A 22,682-nucleotide genomic window follows, 5' to 3' on the forward strand; every position below is an offset into this window, starting at 1 on the left:
CCTTTGGGTTACCCATGTATTTTTGCCTTCTCTAGGTTCCGTCCAATTTCTGTGTTCAGGGAAGCAAATGAGGATGAGAGTGGCTTTACCTGTTGTGCATTTTCTGCAAGAGAACGATTCTTGATGCTGGGTACTTGCACGGGGCAGTTGAAACTCTATAACGTGTTCAGTGGACAGGAGGAGGCCAGTTACAACTGCCATAACTCTGCCATCACGCACCTTGAGCCATCCCGGGTAAGGAACCACAGACCTCTTCTGACCTTCAGCAGTGTCAGTGCCTAAACTCTGGGATGTTTTGGGCCCATCTGGATATGTACCTCTGAAATGCACCCTACTGGCTGGCCTGCAGTGCCTGTTGTTGGAGTACTTATAATAGTTGCATATTGTTGCTCTTATGAGTTCTACATTTAGGGTTTCTCCTTCCCAAGGTAATAAAAAGATACAGAGTGGCTGTGTGCCTTCCTAAGAAATTAATATGTATGTCTGCAAGTGGAAAAATGCTTAGACTGACTATTACACATTTATGTGTGAGATAAGATATCAGAGTTTATATATCTTTGCTGGAGAAAGAAACCTTTCAGAGGGTAATTCTGGGAAGAAAAGATTTATAAGCAGAATGGACTCCCCTCAAAATTCAGCCATGGATTATCCTGATTTAATCTGCTATTAACATCATAGATTGTTCCTATTCTTACCTATAAAGTTTGTCTACTTTAGGCTCTTTGTTATACACAGTATTAGATACTTGGATTTTGTCCCTATAGGAGTAGTATTAAGCACAAAAGTATATGCTCTACAGTTTCTAAATTGATCTTAGAAGTTAAAAGTGTACAGGTAAAATGATAACTTCTGTTTTCCCTGGTGTTCTTTTCCTTTCCTCTATGCCAATCTGGAAATTCAGGATGGATCTTTATTGCTGACATCTGCTACATGGAGCCAGCCTCTGTCTGCATTGTGGGGAATGAAGTCTGTCTTTGATATGAAGTAGGTACACTCTGATTCAATTGGGGGGTGTGCTGCAGTTGAAAGAACCATTTGATACAGGAATAAACTCTAAAACAGAATAGCACAGATCTCAAAATGTCTCTTGTGAAAAACAAAATGTGATCCCTTTCGTATGTTGATAATTTCCATATTTTATTTGGTACGGAGCAAATTCTAACTAAATTCTACCTGAAGTCCTATTTCATGTGAGATACATCACTAAAGTCACTGTTACTCCTGAAGGCAAAGAAACATGTTTGTGTTTTTATTCTTTGTATCCAGTTTAGAGTTTGACTAGCACGGTGGTTTGCATTGTGAAATTTTCAGACCTTGACTGCAAACTCTTTAAAATCTATTGCAATATTTACAATTGTTCCTTTCCATGAAAAAGTAGGTGGAAAACTCTTCATTTTAAAATGTTTGATTGTTGTCTACTTTAGTTGCAAACAACTGTTTTGGTGTAACCTGCATGAGAGGCTTTTCTTCAGAGGAAAGGTTAAGCTCCCTGAGGTGCATGTTTCAATGTTCATGATCCACTGCTGACTTCTCCAAAGTGTTAAATTTGTGCCAGGCTCTGTTGATGGCAGGTCTGAATTTGCTACTGCAGCATGATGTGGTCAGTGGTAAAGAAGAGGGTTTTCTACATCTTTTCTCAGTTGTTTAAACCTGTGCTGGAGCTGTTGGGGTTGTTTGGGTCATGTAGAATCTGCAATTCCTTGACTTCTTCACTGACTCCATCTGCAGGCATTCCTTCCCTGATGACCACTATGTGGAGTTCAGCAAGCACTCTCAGGACAGGGTCATTGGCACAAAGGGAGACATTGCACATGTAAGTACCAGGAAAGCTCATGGCTTTGAAGCTCTGGCAGAAATATAATTCTCCATAGGATGGCTGTTAATTGATGTGAGTGCTTTGATGTAACTGATGAGCTTCAGAGGAAAGCTTTGAAAGTGTCAGGTAACTTCTCCCTGTTCCTGAGGGTATAAACTTGACCATAAGAAGCAGTGTGTTGCCTCTGGGCAAGTATCCTGGGCAATTTTAGATTCTGATTTCTTTTATTCATTTGAGAGAGGTCATGCAGGATTTATTTTCCTCTGAAGTTGCTTTCTTAGCCTTGCTCTTTAGTAATAATAATAAAGTTCCACTGTAAGAGTAGCTCAGCCAACAGCTGTGGGAAATGACCTATTAGACATGTTCTCCTTTTGCCCCCCTCAAATTTGCAGCTTACTTTTGAGTAATTTAACTTTACCACTGTATCTTTAGAGAGTATTGTTGTAGTGCTTTGCATGAATTCCTGCAAGGTGGACAGACAAGGCTTCAGAGACCTTCTGCTGCTTTGCAGTGCTAATTTGCATTTGTTATAGGCCCTGTCTCTCTTAAAAGAGCATTTGCATAAAAAATTTCCATGAAATATAACTTATTCAAATTATTTATAATTTCACATTACTCTGATTTGTTTAAGTAAACTCTCCATCCCTGCCCAGTTTTTAGCTTGGATTTAGTTGGAAGTTTGTTTTTTGTGTTTATCTGGTAAATGGATTTGTTTTCCAGTTTAGAGAATATTTTCTCCTGTAAGTTTGAACAAGAGCTAGGCTCTGAGGGATGTTACAGATCAGATTTATCTGAGGATATGATCACAAACTCTTTGTACTAGTTTAAAGCCCTTTTTATATTCCAAAAGTTTCTTGTGCCAAAGCCCAAATTTGCCTTTCTGTGTAAATGCCAGGAATTTAAACTCATTTTCTATAGTTTCTGGCTTTTTTCCCCTCACTGTGTGCTTTGGAGTTTTAATGTTTGTAAATACCATCTGCTCTGAAAGCAGTTCCATTTCTGAAATAGTTTCTGGCTAAGTGGTACCTTGTGATTTCAGCTTCCCAGTCCACTCCTCATAGTGAGGTTATTTTATTTGGAACTCATCCTGATTGTACTGAAATATGTCAGTGAACCTGCAGTAAGCCAAGCACTGGCCAAAACTTGTGAAGCTTTTCCAGCTGTGAAAAACTATTAAAGGGCTGGTAGGAAAGGTGATTTATGGAATGCTGTCACTTGAAATGGAAAAACGAAATGGAGAATGGGGTTCTGTAAGCAATCTAGAAAGGGGAAAGGGAAGATTTTAGGCACAGGTATATTACAAATTGTGACTAATCTTTCTTTTTCTTTTTAATCTAAAAGATCTATGATATTCAGACTGGCAACAAGCTATTGACTCTGTTTAACCCAGATCTTGCCAACAACTACAAGAAGAACTGTGCCACCTTTAACCCCACTGATGACCTTGTCCTAAATGATGGTGTCCTCTGGGATGTCAGATCAGCACAAGCCATCCACAAGTTTGACAAATTCAACATGACTATCAGTGGTGTTTTCCATCCCAATGGGCTGGAGGTCATAGTCAACACTGAAATTGTATCCTTTGGGCCACTCTGGTAACTGGGACCTTAAGAGCTGCTGTGGATGAACAAGTGGCTGTTTGCAGAGTTGTATTAATGGTCTTCTGTGCTACATGTTATGTGTGGTAACAGGAGTTTCTATCTGTGAATCAAGGAAGAGTAGGGACTGTTGGGCAGGTAATTTAAATCTAGATTCTGCCTCTGATGCAGTGGGAAGAAAATACTTAATACAGAGAGAGAGCAAGAGATTTTCTTCTTTGGTAACACTCCATAGCACCTCAGCTCTCTTCCCATGTCTTAACAAGATCAGCCTTGAAGGTACTGCAGTCACTTCTTGTGTCTGGGAATGGCATTTTGAGTAAGAGCTTTCTCATTTTGAACACATGGAATGGAATTGTAGAGCCAGTGTCCACCTCTGCTTTAATCATATTTGCAAGACAGAGACAATGAGGTTTCTTGAAGGCAGTTAGCCAGTTCTTTGTCACTCCATTGAAAAGGAAATAAAATTTTTCAGTTGTTTGTTGTTCCTTAGCCTGTGCTTTTTCAGTGGGACCTCCGAACTTTCCATTTGTTACACACAGTACCTGCCCTGGATCAGTGTCGTGTGGTCTTCAACTATACTGGCACAGTGATGTATGGAGGTAGGGCTTCTCCCCTTCCACAACTCTCCTGGGTCACCTCCTGTGAGATAAGTAGATGCTTGTTCAGTGAAATGGGAAGCTTCAGAGACTCTGACTCTAGGCCTTACTGGCATATGTGAACTGGATTTTTTCCAGGATGTTCATGCTACATGTATTGCTGACAAAGAGAGTTTTCTGTAGCATCAGCAATACCACAACTAATTTGTGAGATTAAAAAGCAACCTATTCTATAATGACAGATCCATTGATGCTGGAGAAAATAATTTTGTCCTCTGTATTAAGTTTTGATGATCTGTAATATCAATAAAGGCATCTCTGGAAGAGTAGATATTAAATGGGTCTTGCCAAGCTATTAAATATAAAGAAAATTCATGTCAGAGTCTCTTTTGATGTGAAGTTGATTAATGGTAGTGACTAATGGAAGGCAGATTTTTGGAATAATCTTTCCTTGGTTCAGCTATGTTGCAGGCAGATGATGAGGATGACCTTCTGGAGGAGAGAATGAGAAGTCCCTTTGGCTCTTCTTTCAGGACATTTAATGCAACTGATTATAAACCTATAGGTAAGAGTAAGAGAGGAGCCAATAGCTTTGTCTGGAGGTTTGAAGGTTTTTGAAAATTTGCTTAGTAACATTCACTTCTCTCTTTGCATGTGTGAGAAAACAAACTGCTACATCCTGTTCTGGAGGAAGCACAGGAGTTGGGTTTAACACTGGCATAATTTTAAGTATCATATCCCATTCATTGTGTGACTGCCTTACTTGCTCCTGTTCAGCACTTCTGGCTTTATTTCCTCTCTTCTTTCCAAGTAAGGAATAATCTGAGACAGTAGGTCACTTGGCCAGGATGGCATTGCTCTCATTTCACATGGGGCTCTTTTTTTAGCTCATGGAGCTAAGCTAATTGCTGCTGTGGACATGTACAAATGTGGCTTTTGCTGTTGAAGGGAGGCATAGGTCACAACTCAGTCCCTTTGTTGCCACCTATTCTGAAGGATGATGTGTTGTTTATGGTGCTTAGGGGAACCAATAAATGTATTAGCAAGGGAGGAGGCACCATGCAGAGCAGGTGAAGAGCTTACATGGCTGTTTTTTACAACGGTCTCCAACATTTCCATTCTTTATTACAGGTTGAATTACCTACAAACATTCATTTCACTAGTTTCAGCTGTTTTTTTCTTGTCCCAAAACTGTATTATCTGGTTTTAGACACTTCTTTTTCAGTGAGCATTAAGTAACCTGCAGTTAACTACTGAGTTTGTTCTGTGATGTTTTCCAGCTACCATAGATGTGAAGCGGAATATCTTCGACTTGTGCACAGACAGCAAGGACTGCTATCTGGCTGTCATTGAGGTAAAGCTGCTAAAATGAGCCCTGGTCTCTGTAGCTGTGGTTTGAATGCACTGCTTGTTGTTTCTGTTTTGGAGTTCCTGCTGTTAAATTCATGTCCTAAGCAGTGGTGGTGTTTTGATGGTGCTAAAGATGCTGTTTGTTTTTTTTATTCTGCACCCCCTGCAGTTTTGTTTTTCTGCCTCTTATTCCTTAAATTTCCAAACACATTTGCTTCACTTCTTCAAACTCTTCCCACTTTAAAATGTACAGAGATTTTCCTTCTCATGAGCATAAAGAAAAATGTGGTTTTTTTCTTATTTATAGCAATAATTTCCTATTGCAAATTGAAATGTGCACTGTATCAAAAAACTGGGAAATGCAATCTTTTGGGGGCTTCCCACAGAGCTTTTCTGTGAATCACTCCTACTGTTCCTTTTACACTTGTCTTCCTTGCAAAATCCCAAAAGCTAAGGATTTGAAGCAAAAATTACTGAGGTAAACTTCTGGTTTGTTAAGGATGCAGTTCTTTGCTCCATAATGCATTGTCAGAACTTAATTTCTTGAAGCCTGATTATGCACGTGTAGTGAGTAATGTAAAGTCCTGTCAGCTTTATGTTCTGTGAGCTACTGATCCCTGCAGACCACAAAAACAAGTCGAGGATTTGTAGCAGGGCACATTCCATGTTTAACTACTGAAGTAGGAGATGACAAGGGTTGTGAGGCCAAGAAAATTTTCTTTAATAGAAGTAATTGGAAATGTTACTTCAGGGAACATGGCAGGTCTTGAAACCAAAGAGACTCGTTTTTAGTGCTAATTGTAGTGCTGCTGGTAAATGGGAGGGAAGGATTTTGGAAATGTGATTGAGGTGAGGTGCAGCACTGAGTATGACAGCTGAGCTCAGTTCCTGGGGCTAACTTCCACGTGGGCATCTCCCCTGCAGAACCAGGGCAGCATGGATGCCATGAACATGGACACCGTGTGCAGGCTCTATGAAGTGGGCCGGCAGCGGCTGGCAGAAGATGAGGAGGATGAAGAAGAAGATCAGGTGAGAAACATAACAATGATCTGTGTTCTAGAGTAGCTGTTAACCCTCTACATGTGTTCATTTATTACCCAGAAAGTACAGAGGCCTCATTTGGCCTCATCTAATATGAAATAGTTCACTTTACTGTCAGTGTAAACTGAGACCGTCTGGTGCAGAACCTGTGTGAATGGTAACTTTGTGCACTGTAAACTAACACAATCTAAACTAATACACTGTAAACTAAATAGTAGTTTATTTATTAATTTCCTTAAGTATTCAGTCTTGATCAGAAGCTTTGCTTTCTGTTCTGGTTTTTTTTTTCTTTTAAGTATTTCAATCCCCAGTATAGACAGTAGTGCTTGAGGCTTTCCTTTTTTTCAATTCCAATTCTCATATTTAGATATAATTTATCACTAATTTCTGGAAGAGACACAGCTTGTGACTAATGCAGTGAAACTGCACAGTACTTCTACACAGCAAAGGGTTTAAAGAATTTTGAAGAGGGCTCTAGGTTTGCACTGGGATGTGTTGGTTTTCCTTTTCTGATCAGCTGTTTCACCTCTGGCAACTTGACAGAAGAGCTCAGAACTGCAGTAAGTGCTCCTCAGGGTGCAGCTGGCAGAATACACAGTAGCACAGAATGCTTACTACAGTAAAGTGAGAATTAAAATTCAACAGAATCAGTTTGTAACTTTGTGGGTATCAGGTGTTTTGTGGGTTTTCTTGGACAGGCAAAAACCTTACGCTTCAGTTCCCTAAAGATGTAAAATGCATTAGTCTTTGCTCTTTGGTGTCTGCATTCTTGTAAATCATACATTTGTATCTCCTGTAAGAAAAGCTGACTTCACCTTTTTCCAAAGAATGCCAGAAGGTGATACTTTGGTGGGGTTTTTTCCCACTGTGTGGAAAGTTGGATTTGTGCTATCCTTTCTATCTCTGAATCTTCCTGTTGCTAGGTTAGAACTTGTACTTTCTAGTTCAGGAGACTGGAGAGCAGGTCTCAGGAAAGAGTAACTTTCTTTGCAGTGAGTAGTTGTTGTTATTATGATTTTTTTATGTAATTCTGAAGATAAAGCAGTAGTTCTGGTTTGGGTGTGAAGTGTGCTTTCCTGGCCACTGAGTGTGCTACAAGGTTGCAGTTGAAGTCTTGGCATTCTTTTGAAATCATTGGTCACTGTTTCTATCCCTAGATTGAATAGATTAGAAGAATAGAATTTCTTGGGAAGCAATGAAGAGGGAGGAAAGATTATTGCTCCCTCCTTCCTTTCTACATCCTAGCCATCCAGTGCTTGCCCTGGGCAATATTTACTATTTCTATCTCCACTTCCACTGCTTTCATTCACTTTCACTATATTTTAGTATTCATATTTTCTTTATAAAATATCCAAAAATGGTTTGTAGCAGAAATAGTTCTTGCATTGTACAATGATTAACTAGCAGCTGTCAGGGCACTGCTTTGCAAAATGACTGCTAAGTGTTGACTTAAGGGAGATTTGTGTTTGTGCAAGGCAGTCAATGGTTCCAGGCTGTAACACCAGGTACCCAACAGAGATAAGGGATCTGCCATCCATCAGATGTGACTGGGGGCACGTTCTGTCTTACAAATAGAGGTGGCTCCAGGCAGAATCTAAGTGTGCTAAAAGCTTTTCTGTGAAGCTGATGGAGTGTTCAAACAAAGCTGCTCCTGGATTGATTTGCAAGCTAAGAGTGATTAGTTGGTATTGCATAACTGCTGCTTTTTATGGTCTCTGTTTCTGGGGTCTGTAGTTGTTTCCTGACAGCACCTTGTAGGGATGGTTACAACCAAGTTGCTTTAGTAGAAGAGATTTGGTTTTAATATAAGCAACACTTAGGAACCCAAATTCAATTCAATGTATGTATATAAACATAGCCAAACATAAACTGAGCCCCTTGCTCTTTGTCCCACAGCTGTTCTGTGCTTTTTCATTTGGTTTATTTTTGTCTTAGGTTTACAAAATACAGCTTTTGTCTCTGTAGAAACATCCAACATTGAACTAGAAAGAATAGAGGTTTTCCTGAATAAAGACAGAATCTCTTTGGTACACTTGTCTGGTGAGAGGTTCCCTGTTGGAAGGATTTTTGTTTGTGTGCATATCCTCACACATATGCAAGTGTTTAGTATTTGCCTAGTTTGTTTCTATGATTTAGCTTTTGAAAAATTTGGTATGACATTTCCAACTTGTTGGAACTTCTCAGAGATACTCTAAAACCCTTTCTGGCTGAAAGAGGATGCTTTCTTGATCTTTCATGAAAGTGGTGGTGGGGGGAAATGCATATGAATCAACATGAATATGGTGTCTTTTTGGTCAAGGTTTGTGAAGTTGATCCCTACCTCTTCACACCTTGACTTGATGTATATTTGGGATTTTATATCTGACCTACATGGGTCCATGGTTACCTTTTTTTGCCTGCACAGAAGATACAAAGTGATGCGTACTCAGTACAGAAAATAGAAAATAATGAGTACTCAAATAGAAGGGTGGCTGATGGGAAGCTTTGTTCAGAAGTCATGTGATGCACAATGATATAGCTTTAAAATCTGTGCTAAGAGATAAGAACTGTGGAGAAAAATATCTGCCTTTTTTTTTTTTTTAATTTTGATGCCTCACGATTCTGGTTCTGACTAATGTCAGCTGATGGCTCCATGACAGCTTTTTCAAAAAGCAAAGACTGAGAGTCTGTAAAATGAATCTAGCAGGGGTGTTTAGTCTACAGATATCTTTCATTTCCTTCTGTAATTTAAGAAACAAAACATCTATGTTATTCCTCCTATCTCAAACCATCCTTTTAAGATCAACTGATCTGCAACATAAATTGCCCTCAAATTAAGTGATGGGGCTGACTCAGTGGCTTGAGCATGGGACTGCTGCAGTGAATGTTTGTGGGTTTGTTGGAAATGTTTGAGGACAGCACCGGTGTGGCCTGGCTCCTCCCTGCTGCTGTAGCAGCCTGTCCAGTGGGATCCCTGGGAGGCTCTTTCCCTAGGTATGGCCAGAGTTGTCAAGCCTTGTTAAACAGAGCAAATGCTGATGAGTGTTGATGCTCTGTGGTCTGCACTGAGGGAAAGAGAGGATATAACATGCTTAACAAGAGTTTTTGCAAGCTCTTTGGTTGGGTGTTTTACTCCAAAAATAGAAATGTTCCTGCCTTTAACTTCCATGAGTTTTGTGAATTATTTCACTTCTGCGTGAGTATCCAAATGTGTCCATCAATAACCAGCAGTCTACTCATAAGTATTTGCAAAATTGTATTCAGCATACAGGGAAAAAAGGTAAATGTTTCCTATTTTTCAGTATGGCTGCAAGATCTTCCTCTTTTTCCTCCTGCATTTGCCACTGTTCTGATATATTCTTTCAGTTAGATTTAGTGAAAATAAGTTGGGTGTCTGAGCTACTGATACAGATCTTGGACCATCTTTTAGTTGTTAGCTTGCTTTATTCTTACTTACTTCTCTTTCTTGCCTGATTAGTATCCCCTGTTTCCCTTGTTAATCTACTATCTTCTCTAGTGAGGCAGATGAGGAATTTCAGAGGAAATGGCACATGGCAGCTGCCATGGGCTAGAAAAGGAGACTTCAGAAATATTCTGTGCTCAGAAAAGCTGAAACCAAGGGAACACAGAGTAGACTCAAAACTGTGAAACTGAAGTTGGGATGAGGTGATCTTCTGAGTGGGTTTTAGGATTTTCAGTTTTAGGATTTTCATTTTTACTTCCCTGTTTCAGCTTTTCTTTCCATGTTACTTGTTTAAGGCCTCTTTTTCTCTCTGTGGTACATATGGGTGATGTTGCATCTGTAAGGCTCAAGTAGTGTCCTCAGTTATTGTCATGTTCAGAGATTTATGGCTTCAGTAGCACGTTGCTTCACCTAGCTGTCCCTGTCCTATAAAGTGTTCTACTTCTTTTGCCAGACCTGAAGAACTGTTAATTATCCTGCAGTGCTTCTGGGCTATCCAAATGGTTGATGGTAGGTGTGTAATTTGTCTTTTTGCATTGGTTTAGAGAATTCCAGGTGATGGGAAATAAGCTTTGTTGATAAGGCAATAAAGACTCCAAAGACAATCACTATTCTAACATATGGTTTAGCCAGGGTGAAGAATGTTTTCCTCAGCTTTCTATGTCTTTCTATGTCTGTGTGATCCCAGTTTCTATTTTTATTTTAGGATTCTCCCACTGTGTGCCTGCAACAGTAATTGCAACAGCAACTCCACTGTACTTATTGCTGTTGTTTGATATAGTTGGTTTGTTTTTTCATGTGAATGCTTACTTGCCTGGGGAAGACCCCACAAACCCTAATCCATATTGGCACAAACATTTGGGAATCATCCAACCATGGTGGTGCTTTGCCACTCTAAGCTGACTAGAATGATTTTTGTCACCAGGGACCCTAAAGTAAGGGTTTGTTTTAGGAGCTGTTCCTATAATATTTGAAGGTACGGTTTGATTTCAGACCTTACTCAGGAATAAAATGTGAATGGGTGTTTCCAGACAAATGTCTTAAATGATAATAAATTGTCCGTTGCACACCTTCATAGAAATCTCTGAGCTTAGTTGCAGCTGGGAAGGTAAAGAGTGGTTTCTATCAAAGACCTTTTTATATAACAGACACATTTTTTGAGCAGGCATCCTCCAAAACTGATATTTAAAAGAACAGTGCCTGTACTTTTTACCACATTTTTAGATAGTAGCAAATAACTGTGACTACTTTAGACTGTTCTATTGTTTCAGAATCTATTTTCAGTAGCACTCAGGCAGTGCAAACAGAAGAAATTCTTGGAAAGAAATAAGTATTTGGAGTTTCCAGAAGGAAAGACTTAGTATTATGGAGTAAAACAGCTTCAGCAGAGATAAAAACATATTCTGCCTCTTCAATGACATAAATCAAAGATATCCTTCCTCTTGCCTAACACATCTTTCTGGAATTCCCACAGTAGCTGGGATCCAAGTAAATAAAAGCTGCCTCAGCTGTGATGAGAAATGCCAGTCAGAGGCTTGAGAAAATAAAGGAACAAATTCTTGTCCATAGAGAAGGAGTTAATTTACCTGCCAAATTCTTAAATTCCTTTACGCAGTATTGTTCTTTGTCATGGAATTAAAGGAATGAATTTATTTTTGTTAGTGAGTGTGTGAGATCAATGAGAGAAAGGAAAAGAAGCATATTGAGAAATTGTGCCCAGTTCTGTACTCGTTACATTACCTCTGAGCCCTGCAGCACAGACAATACAATAGGTCACCTTAGAACCCCTTTATCCCAAGCATTAAGGAAGTTACCAGCTGGGAAATGGTGGCTTGCACATGCCTCAGAGGGCAGTGACTGGAGCCAGGTTGATTACCATCAGCTGCAGACAGACTGAAATGGAAACATTTCATAGGCAAAACCTGAGTTTGCTCAAAAGAGCTCCATTTGAACCTCCTGAGCCATGTGAGCCCCATTCCCTTGAAGCTTTTGTTTGTCTGTATCATGGATGGTTTGTCATTCATCAAAGGTAAGTAGTCATTGTTAGACAAGCTAAATCTACTTACACAGACTAAGAGATTAACTGCTTTTTATTTCTTCACTCCATGTTTTGCCTCTGACATTCTGTACGCTGTGTGCTGTTTCCTGTTTTAAATCTGCATATACCTACACCTGCATAGCAGCCTATGGTAAGAGTCCTTGCTTGTTACATATGGTAACTTCTGCACCTTCCCAGGCTTCTACATTTTTAGCTCTGTGACTAATGGCTAAGAAGAAGTAGAAATTCTAACCCTGAAGTAGCCAAGAAGGTAAAAGTAGGTGCAGCCCTGTAGTGTGAAGGAGGTGAATACTTGGAATTGATTTACTGGTAGATAACAAGAATTATGGGTTTGCTAGCTGAGGGGGAGGATGGACACTAGGTAATCTAGGAGATGAAAATCCTCACCTGCTTCACCAGGGAGTCTGCTGGTTACATTTAAGCTTCTTCCACTACCCATTGTGCAGGAGTGTTAAGAAGTGGCTGGGGGAAGGGAACTGGATAGAAACTCTTAAGTGACTGAAATGCAGGCATGGTCACTCTTGGGAATTGCACTGCAAAGGCTCAGGAAGTACCAACATGGTACTCAGCAAGGAGTACAGTTGTCAGAAGATATGACAAGATTGTCTGTGGAGAAAGCCTTTCCTTGTTCTAGTAATTTATCTTACTCCTCTGGGTGAAACATTCCTACACTTGTATTTGAACAATGGTCATATGTCCTTTTTTATGAAAGCAAAGCCCCTTCCCAAGCTTGGCAATGGGGAGTAATTAAAATAATACTGATAATCTGGAAGGGATCAGATGGCTGAAGTTACAAGTTTGCTCTAGGAGAAGCTTGGGGAAGGAGGGTAAAGTAAACCAGTAGGCTTTTCTTGCAAAAATTCTTTACACATAAATTAACCAAAATAATGAGACTATGGGAAATGTGAATTTCTTTAAAAAGAAAATAAACCTAGATGAAATAAACAACTGCTAGAAGCAGATATGACCAGCAGATGTGTCTAAAGGTCCCACTACCTTGTCTAAAGGTAGCCAGAAGTGAATTAAATATGAGCTGAAACATTTGAAGTAGTGGGAAAAGCTTTACTAACATTGATTGGTTGTTCTGCAGATAGCGAAAAGATAATAATTAAATATGAGCTGAAACATTTGAAGGGAAAAGTGGGAAAAGCTTTACTAACATTGATTGGTTGTTCTGCAGATAGCGAAAAGATAAGGTGAAAATAAGAATAGTTAGAGTAATACCATCTAGCATGATTCAAACTGAGAGGTGCAATAAAGATTGTGCTTTCAGAGGGAGGAAGTGTTGCTGGAAAGGAGCTGGAGGTGAGAGGTGCTGATGGGAGGAGAGGAAGAAAAAGTCAATGAGGTGTGAGACAAACAAATTAAGCTTTTTGTAACTGCTGAAACCATGTAAAATAAGCAAAAAGTCAGTGACCTGTAGATCTCAAAACTGAATCAAAATTTCAGACCCAAATTCCAACAATTGAAAAAGACCTGTGGGGTCTCCTGTGGCAACCAAAGGCCAGCCTAATATAAATTTGAGAGATTGTGTAATCTGCACTAGAGAAGTTTCAAATTCTGGTCACGTGGTCATAAACTTTAGGATTCAAGAAATGTGAGAAAGCTCTATAAAAATGTCTTGAGAGTACTTAAAAGCAGGCTGGTGTATTTTTATTCACTGCAGATCTGCAGTGCTGTAAGTCGTACTTCCTGGAAGCACTTTGTACATGTACGAATTTAATGCTAGAATACATTACAGAAACATGTTAAAATCAAGAAGTTGAAGTTCTGCTTAGCTAACACATGTTTTGCATCAGGTTCAATAAGTGAAATACTGGAGTTTTCCTGAGCCTTTGAATGACTTTTGAGAGGTGAACACCAGTATGTCAAGTATCAATAAGGTTTACTACCACAAAGAGACAAATTTGTGAATTTTGTACGTGCAAGATGATTGGTAAAGGGGAATGGTAAGAAAGTTGGTGATGATGATGAAAGCTTATGAAGTGCATGCCAACAAGTAACAAAGAACAATATGGCAGAAAACACATGGTGCTTGAACACGTGCTAAGGGTATTTACTAATCTCTGAAAGGGCTGCAAAAACTGGTAATATGAGGAATTGGGTCAAGCAGCTTTTTTTAATTCCAGTGCAGCCACCCCAGTATCTGCTGTTCCATTAGGGGATGTTGATTAGTTTTTTCCTTTGGGGTTTATAGATGATAAATTAATTGAACCAAATCTACTTGGCTTTCTGGAAGCAAACTGGTAGTACAGTTACGTTACCAGTAATTTGCTTTGAGATGATTTTGAGGTAGTTCTTTGCTGTGTAATGAACTTTTCTGATTCTGTAAGTTTATGTCCAGGTTTTCTTGTACTATTACATCTCTGTAAATTTTTCCTCCACAAACCTGGATAAGGTTTGGGATAGAATAGCTGTCTTTCCTTGCGATGTGGCACAAGGTTTTTTTCTCTGCTCTTACTCAGAGTGCTTGAGTCCCTGGGGAAGGTTGCCATTTTCTCTGTTTAGGGATCCCTTACATGACTGTGTGGTGTCTCGTGAGGATTCAGCCTGAGCCCTCGTGAGCAGCCTGGATATCACTTACATGTGGTGGTGTTGGACTGCACCTGGCACTCCCTCACCCCTTTCTCAGCTCTGTGTCCCAGGGCTGGCTTTGGGAGCAGAAGTTCTGGGTGCTGTGTTTGGGGAGCTGTCTCCGTGGAGCCATCTCCTCCAGAAAGCTGCTCTGGCCCTGCAGAGCTGGTGCTTGGCTTGGCTCACAAACTGAGCCAGAATTTATTTGCCTATAGCTTAGCAGAAGCTTCACAGTGTCCAAGTGGTGTGTGGGTTCTTCAGAACATGGCTAGGTACAGGTTTCCTCCTCACTGATGAAGATGCTTCTCTTGAGCCCTGTGAGGAGTCACCCCTCAGCTCTGTGAGAATGTCACTGCGTGTGTCACACTCACATGCACGTGTGACTTCCTGGAGCATGAGTTACACACTATTTTCTGTTTTACCAACAAATTTTACCATAATTTTCATCTCATCTTACTGTTCTTAGGTGGTTTTTAAATGAATGTGGCCTGGCCCTAATCACCAACTTCAGATTAAGTAATTTTGGAGCATGAGTTACACACCATTTTCTGTTTTACCAAGGACAGGTACAATTTTCATCTCATCTTACTGTTCATAGGTGGTTTTTAAATGAATGTGGCCTGGCCCTAATCACCAACTTCAGATTAAGTAATTTAAATGGTAAAAGTGGAAATATTTCATTTTTTCTGTTTGTATTTTCACCAATTATTTTTTCTTCACTGGTTGATATAACCCTTCAGAGTTAATTTGCAGCTAAATATACAACCTTTCTGTGTAATTGGCTCTTACTCTTGTCAGCTAGAAGGATTATTAGCTCTACACAACTGTATTTAATTTCATCCTGTGTTTGAACAGTGACATTGGTATAAGAGCCTTGCCTTAAGCTTGAATTAGAATGTTGATGAAACAGTAATTCAGTTTCCAAGAAATACATTATGTATGAAACATAATCAAATTTAGTGGTTTTGACATTTTGAATCCTTGTGGACTAGATATTTAGGAAAAAAATAATTTCAGAAATTCCACATATGTAGAAACACAGAGGGGACCTAACTCATTTCAGAATCCTTCAAGTTTTACCTACATGGACTCTAAATGGATCTTGTAGACAAAATACTTTTTTTTTCCTAATATCTACAGGTGTGTCTCTATCTCCAGATACTGAGAAACTTGGTTTAATACTTCCAAGATTTTTGAATAAATTGGTATCTCTTTTCTGCTTCAGAGTTGTTTAGACATTGGAAAAGGAAAATAAACTCTCCTGCTTTTTCAGTTTTTAATCAGCTTTTAGATTCTGAATGGAGTAATAAAATTTAAAACATTGGTCTCTGTGCAGATACTGCATAGAACAAAAAGAAATACAAATTATTAAGTCAAAGCTTTTATACTCAATTCAGTATGTTTTATGGAAGATTATACCCAGTATGGCACTGCATAAAACTAAACTGCAAGTAAGATGTTTTCTCTCCCAGTGTGTATACAATTAAGTCTGTTTATCTGAGGACTCACTAACTCAAAGTAAAGTTGTAATTTCCTAAAATAAGCACAGGCTTTAAAAGAGGTTGGTTTTAATTTTATATTTAATATAAAGTCTTTCATAAAGGAAACTGTATGTAGCAAACCATTGCTTTTGTGCTGTAATCTGCATTTAAGAACATGGGACTTCTGGTCAGCAGTGAGGACTTGGCTGCCTTTTGCAAGTGAAGAAACAATACAATTTACTCAGGCTTTTTGACTTTCTTTATTTCTTTTGCCTGTGACATGTTGGATTTGTATGGGTGTGGTGGTTTTTTATAGCACTGACTGAAGCAAAGGTAGGTTGGGGAGATGACAGTAAAGGACTTTCTTCTGTCCCTTTAGATCTGAAAATGCAGCATTCTAAACAGTGGAGTGTGGTGAGCTTGAGGACCAAAGGAACCCTTGAAGTGGGTTGTTAGATACCCATCTTAACTGCTTCCTAATTTTGCAAAACGTTTCTCCTCCCGAAACAAAGGGACAGTTAGGACTGAATGAGCTGAGAAGATTGTGTTAGAGAAACAGGCTGTGGCTGAGGAGATGTGCAGGTGGATTGAAGCTTTTCTTTCAGTCCTGGAATGCTCTGGAGCTTGGCCTGGGATGGCATTTGTCTGGGAGAAGGATGAAACAGCTCCTTCCCACTCAGTCTCATCCACTACACACAGATTTCTGGATTTTGTCTGTACAATGAGGAATTCAGTTGCTTTACTGAAGGCAAATTCTGACGGTTTGGTAAAGATCTTGATCCACAGGTAAATACCAAAGATGAGGCTTCTGAGCTGCCTTAAACAGTTCTGTCATCTGAAGCTGAGTGATTCAGGGATTGGCTTAGGCTAAAAGTATCATTCCCTACATTTTATACCCCATCTTAATGGCAATGACAGACTGATGGTGCATGTGGTTGGATGTCAAGTGGAGCTTTTGGTCCTGCTGAAACTTAAAGCAGTTTGCACAAGACTAGCAACAAAGCCTTGGATTAACAGGTTTTACTGCATGTCCTTCTCAAGGCTGCATTGTGGTGACACGTGTTGGTGGCCAGTCCTGGAGAGGAGATGGGGCCAGTGGTGCCTGTTTGCACCAGCATTTTGCAGTTGAGATTTTGCAGGCCTGCAGGTGATCTGGCATGTGTGACATTCTGAAGCTTTGCAGAGAGTGCTTAGATGGGTGATGATGGGAGAGTGTTTAAAATGTCTGATGGCTGGATATGGGGAGAAGTGAAAACTGTAGGTTTTCTTTAGTTACTGTATTCCAGTTTACGTTTATCTTAATGTCTGCAATGGACTGTTTTTGCTGTCTTTATAGGAGGAAGAGGAGCAAGAAGAAGAAGATGATGATGAAGATGATGATGACACAGATGACCTTGATGAACTAGATACAGACCAGCTGCTGGAGGCTGAGCTGGAGGAGGATGAGAACAATGAGAATGCTGGAGAGGATGGAGAAAATGACTTTTCTCCCTCCGACGATGAGGAAATTGCCAACCTCCTGGAAGAGGGAGATGAGGGAGAAGATGAAGATTCTGATGCTGATGAGGAAGTTGAGCTGATTCTTGGAGATAGTAAGTGTGTGGCCACCTTGGTGCCCATGTCTACTGCTTAAGGTCCTGACAAAGAGGCAAAATCTAAATTTCCTCAGAAATGATTTAACTGACTTGTCCCTGGCTGGTGTGAGTGACAGGCCATCATCATGCTTGTTCACCTGGGGTTTCTCTTAGTAATCTGCTGGTGAAAACAGCTCTTATGTGAGAGAACAACTGTGCATTCTGGAAAAGGAGGTATCTGCTTTCTTCAGGTGCTCCCAGGAGTGTGTGTATGTGTGAGGACTCTGTGTGCAGAAGCTTTGTGTGATTGCTTGCCTGTCCTGCCCTTCAGGGGGACACAGGTTTAACTCTTGCCTCACCAGTCCTCTCTGCCTCTTGTGAGCCTGTAAGGACAGAGAAGCACTTTTGATCCTTGGTGCTGTCCTTTCTCTTTTGTAATTGCTTAAAGTGCAAAGCCAACATGGCATTTCTGACTTTACTTCCTTTATTAGGCGATTCTGAAGCTAACATAACTTTTGGGATACAATTTAAGTTGTTCTCTTTTTCTGGCAGTCTGCAAATACAGTTATTTGAAAAAAAGTGTGTGTGTGTGTATGGGTGCATAGAAAGCTCTGAACTTTTTATGTAGCAATAATGTTTGGAAAAATGCTTCACAAGAAAGGAAGTGAGAAGGATAGCATGATATGTGTGCATGGAAAGCTCTGAACTTTTTATGTAGCAATGTTTGGAAAAATGCTTCACAAGAAAGGAGGTGAGAAGGATAGCATGAGGCTTGGGATTTGTGACATCACATTCTGTTCCCTCTTTTGCACCACAATTTTTCAGTATATGCAGCCAGACCACTTAGTTATTTTTAATTTTCAAGCTGTAAAAATGGACATAATATATTACCTTCAGTTAAAAGGTTGGTAAGGATGAGTGATTAAAGTGTGCAAGGTGTTTGAAGTCCTGCAGTGATAGATTGATTCCCATCTCAGCTCTCACATCAGTCTTCCCTGCCAGTGAGCTGGAGGATGAAGCATGCCAGGCCCCTCTGTGGCAGTGATGTGGCTGGCAGGCTCATCCCTGTCTTCTGTGGCAATGTAGCTCAGTCATTTTTAAGGACCTGGCCACATGAGGTTGCCAGAGTTACTCTGTGGGGTCGCCTTGCTGCTCTTCAGAAGGAAATAGGTTTATACTGTAGGGCCATATAAGATATTTGCACAGCTCAGTCATTAATGGCATCTTGCAGTGCAACATTCTGGGGATCTTTGTGGCACAACTCCACTCATTTTTCCTCAGGGAATGCAGAGCCAAAAGCTCTTCAGAGAGCACCTGGGGTGCTGTACTTTGAGTTGTCCAAGGGCAGCATGGCCAGGATGTACAGGCCATTTCACTAACTCTTCCTGGAACAAACCAGGGGCTACTTGACAGAAAATTCTGGCATGCTCTACAGAGCACTGTGTTATGAAGTGGCCACATCTGTACCTCATTTATGATAGAGCTGCTTGAGCAGACCTTGGATCTGTGTGGCTGTGGAGCTGCAGCCAGCCCATCCTGTGGCTGTTAGGTTGCTTAGCAGCAATTTTGGGAACTCAGAGCAGGAAGTGCAGCTCTGCCAGGCTGATGCATGTGTGGCCCTTGATGAGTTTGATGAGTGGGGTTCTGTGGCAGCTTTCTTGTGACTTCATCTGACTTCTTTCTGTTTCCCACCCAGCAAAGAGCAATTAAAATTTTCCTTTGCTTATGCTTGTTCCACAATTAAAAATTGGAATGCACTGCCAGTGTGGTGAGTACTGGCATGGGGTGCATTTAGAGTGTTCCCTGCTGCAGATTCTTGCTGTATTGTGGGTGAACCTCCATAACATACAGTGAGTGTTGCCAAAGCAAAATAATTCAAAGAAAAACTGAAATAGGAGAATGAGTGGCATTGGTTTCTTGTGCTTTAGAAGAGGTTCTAATTGCTTTTTTAAAATAATCCATGGAGAACCTGTATTTGTCTTCCTGCCCCTTTGTTACCACCCTGGGGACATTAGATCTGTTTGTCAAAGCACTCCATGCATTGTGCAGGTCTTTAAAGGGCTTGTTCCTGGGCCAGGTGGGTGTAATTTTTGAAAGGTGTACGAGACATTGGATGGAAGAAATATATAGACTTCTCACCAGCAAGCAGCATGACTGACTCTTGATTCTGATTCCTCTTTTCTTCCATAATCCAAAATGGCCACTTCCAGGCAGGTCTGTGCAGACTGTATTGCCAAGCAGTTAACTGCAGTCAGGTTTACTTCAGACACAGAGCTCAGAACTGGAAGGTTATGTGGTGAACTGGGGATTAGTGAGGACATCCTTTCTCAAGGCTTTCCTCCGGGTTAAAAAAACAACAAAACAACAAAACCCCCCTAAAACTCCCAACGTTCCCAGCTTCTCGTCTCCAGAGTTTCTGGATTTTTATCTTGCTTGTGCTTCTTTCCCTCTTACTGTGTAAGAGTAGCTGCTGCACACTGGCTGGTGTTTTCTGACTCCCCAGCGTGGCTGTGGCTGTTCTGGGAGCACTGGTGACCCCTGAGCTTAGGCTCAGTCTGATGGATGGTGAGGTGGAGCATCCCTTGCTGATCACAGTGCAAAGGCAGCTGGCTGATCTTCAGGGAGGAGGGTTGGGGGAAAGGGTTTGTGCCCTCTCTGCTTGCCTGTGATTTTTTTCCCTAAGGATAGCATCTGAGAAGGGGTTGAACCTCCCAGAAGGTCTTTCTTACCTTAACAGGCATTTTAGAAATCCACCATTTCTGAGATGGCTAAGTGGAAGTCTTGGTGTCTTTTTTTTTTTTTCTTTTTAACTATTTTTAACACCCAGTTATCTGCTGCATCCAATGAATTCGCATAAGAAAAAGAGCCAACATCACCTCTAAGGTAAGGCAGGAGCCCTCTTGCTGCCAGAGCTGCTACCACTTCCCTCTTGCTCAGCTGAGGGAGGAGAGATCTTATGTTTTGAGATAAAAAGCAAATGTGTGTATGTGTGTGTGACTGCTTCTGGTAGATCCCTTCATGTCTTCATTCTGTACCATATTGAAGAAAACCAGGAAAAGCACAATTTGCAGGTCACCTTTAAGAGGTGACCTGTAGTTAAAGTCATGACAGAAACCTCTGAGTTACTAGAGGAAGGTTCTAGTTGGGAGTGTGTGGATTGCTTCCACCTTACTGAGGTCCAGCTCACTGCATAAGGAATTACCTTGTGCACATCATGCAGGGGCCAGGCTGGTGGAGCTGTCCAGCTGTGAGGAACGACTGCCACATCTGTCCAGCCCCTGGTGTGAAGAGCTGTTGCCCTTTTTTGTGCACAGGAAGTTGTGCAGGCAGCTCACTGGTGTCCTCCCTACCTTGTTGGGGAAAACCTGCCAGCTCATAGGAGCTGCGCTTGGTAAAGCTGCTCTCCCTGAGCCTCTGTTGTGAGCAGGGAAGGAAAGCTCTGGTGCACATTTCCTGGCTGCATTTGAGCAGTTTGGAGCACTGGTGGTGCAGGGCAGGGGTGACACAACCCAGCATAACCCACGTGTGTCCTTTGCAGCCGACAGCTCCGATAACTCGGACCTGGAGGACGACATCATCCTGTCCCTGAACGAGTGAGGAGCGCCTGGGCCGGGCTGTGGGCAGCAGGAGATGCTCCCTTCCCAGCAGGAGACCAGAGACCAAATTGGAAACCCACTGAGCACCCCAGCCCTGCTTTTCCTGGGACAGCCTGAGGATCTCCTGCGATCCGCTGTGTTGGTTTGAGTCAGTTTGAGGCTCGGGGCTAAGTCTCAATAAAGAGACCTGGGGCTAGGCCTCATTTCTCTCTGCCTTTTTTTTTTTTTTATTTTTCATTTTAGGCTGAGATGACTCTTCAAGGAAACTTCTGAAGATATTTCACAATATATTTTCTTTGTATAAAGTTCTTTCCTAAAGAACAGAAATAGTTTTATAAAAAAAAAAAAAAAAGAAAAAAAAAGGCAAGTGTTCTAGTAAAGAGGGGAGACCTTTGTATTCCTGTAGTACCTTGTACCATGGGGTAGGTTTGGGGAGAAAAATTGTTTAAAATTAAAAGAAAATTTATGCAACTAAGTGAAATAAGAGGATCATGGTTTCTAATATCGTTGAGGAGTGAGAATATCTTTATTTTAAATATGATTTTATTTTTGAAAAAGAAGAACTCCAGGTGTTACACCTGCTAATGCACCAGTGTGTTCCAGATGCTTTTGTGCTCCAGGGAAGAGCCCCTGGGGTGTTTGCCAATGTCAGTTTGTGCTGTGGTACCAGCTATAGTAGGAGGCTGAGATCCTGGCTGGGCCTAGTCAGAGCCTGCTATTCCTGAAGACATGGGAATCTGGGGTTGAAGTTTGAGCCCTTTTTCTCCCCTCTGCCCTTTGTGGTTCAAGTTTTTTAATCTTTCTTTGTCTCTTTCTTTCTTTTTTTTTTTTTTTCCTCTTGCCCTCTGTGTGGAAACTGCAAATTGAAGGCCTTTTTCTTTAATGTAAAGTGTATTTATTAAAAAATTAAATACAAATCCTGTCTGTGTCTATGGCTGTGAATTGTAGCCATGCAAAAGCAGTGCTCCATGTGCCTGCAGGGCTTGGCTGAGAGCAGCCAGGTGTAGCTGGAACCTGTCTGCAGTAAGGAAACAAAAATGGGATTTGTGAGTGCAGCATGGCCACAGCACTGTGGGTTCCAGTCTGATCCCTTGCCTGACAGCCTGGAGGTCTCAGTGGCATGCTCAGCACACTGAGTGGGAGCTGGATGCTGCCACTGCTGCTGGGCTGTTCTTGTATGGGGAGGTGCTCTGGGGTGTCCACTCTGCAGCTCAGGCAGGGAATTCTGCATCTCCCAGGCTGTGCCAGGAGCTGGAGCAGCACCTGCTTCCTCCTGTGGTTTGGCATTGCCCAGGCTGCCCTGTGGCTGTCAGGGCACAGGGAAGATCAGGCTGGGGCACGACAAGAGGCGCTGCCCTCAGAACAGGAGGAGGAAATGGCAGTAGAGTGTGACCTCCCAGTGCAGCACCCAGCTGCACAGCCTGTGCTCAGGGCTGCCTGGGGACTGTGCTCACTGCGTGCCTGGCCAAGGCCTGGCCTGTGCTCTTTATTCCCATCCACTCACCTTTTAACCCTCTCTCTGTTTTGGCCACTTTCAGAATAGGGTTTGAGG

The 22,682-nt window shown here is 41.3% G+C and overlaps 1 protein-coding gene across 3 annotated transcripts in view; it reads left to right on the forward strand.

Moving 5' to 3' along the window:
• Positions 1–22,042, forward strand: part of DCAF1 (DDB1 and CUL4 associated factor 1) — a 47,503-nt gene extending 25,461 nt beyond the window's left edge. Inside the window, exons 15-25 of one of the 3 annotated variants that reach the window (XM_039734169.1) lie at positions 36–234; positions 902–984; positions 1,729–1,813; positions 3,158–3,391; positions 3,923–4,016; positions 4,474–4,578; positions 5,294–5,367; positions 6,288–6,392; positions 17,297–17,552; positions 20,362–20,417; positions 21,073–22,042. In XM_039734169.1, coding sequence (XP_039590103.1) covers positions 36–234; positions 902–984; positions 1,729–1,813; positions 3,158–3,391; positions 3,923–4,016; positions 4,474–4,578; positions 5,294–5,367; positions 6,288–6,392; positions 17,297–17,552; positions 20,362–20,381 — 1,255 coding nt within the window. In that variant the 3' untranslated portion in view covers positions 20,382–20,417; positions 21,073–22,042. Of the gene's footprint in view, positions 1–35; positions 235–901; positions 985–1,728; positions 1,814–3,157; positions 3,392–3,922; positions 4,017–4,473; positions 4,579–5,293; positions 5,368–6,287; positions 6,393–10,300; positions 10,357–17,296; positions 17,553–20,361; positions 20,418–21,072 lie in introns of those variants that run through there. The other 2 variants (XR_005630407.1, XM_039734168.1) reach the window with 2 other exon arrangements.
• The last annotated feature ends 640 nt before the right edge of the window (positions 22,043–22,682 follow it).

This window comes from Passer montanus, unplaced genomic scaffold (assembly GCF_014805655.1).
Source record: "Passer montanus isolate IOZ18808 unplaced genomic scaffold, ASM1480565v1 scaffold9, whole genome shotgun sequence".
Lineage (NCBI taxonomy): Eukaryota > Metazoa > Chordata > Aves > Passeriformes > Passeridae > Passer > Passer montanus.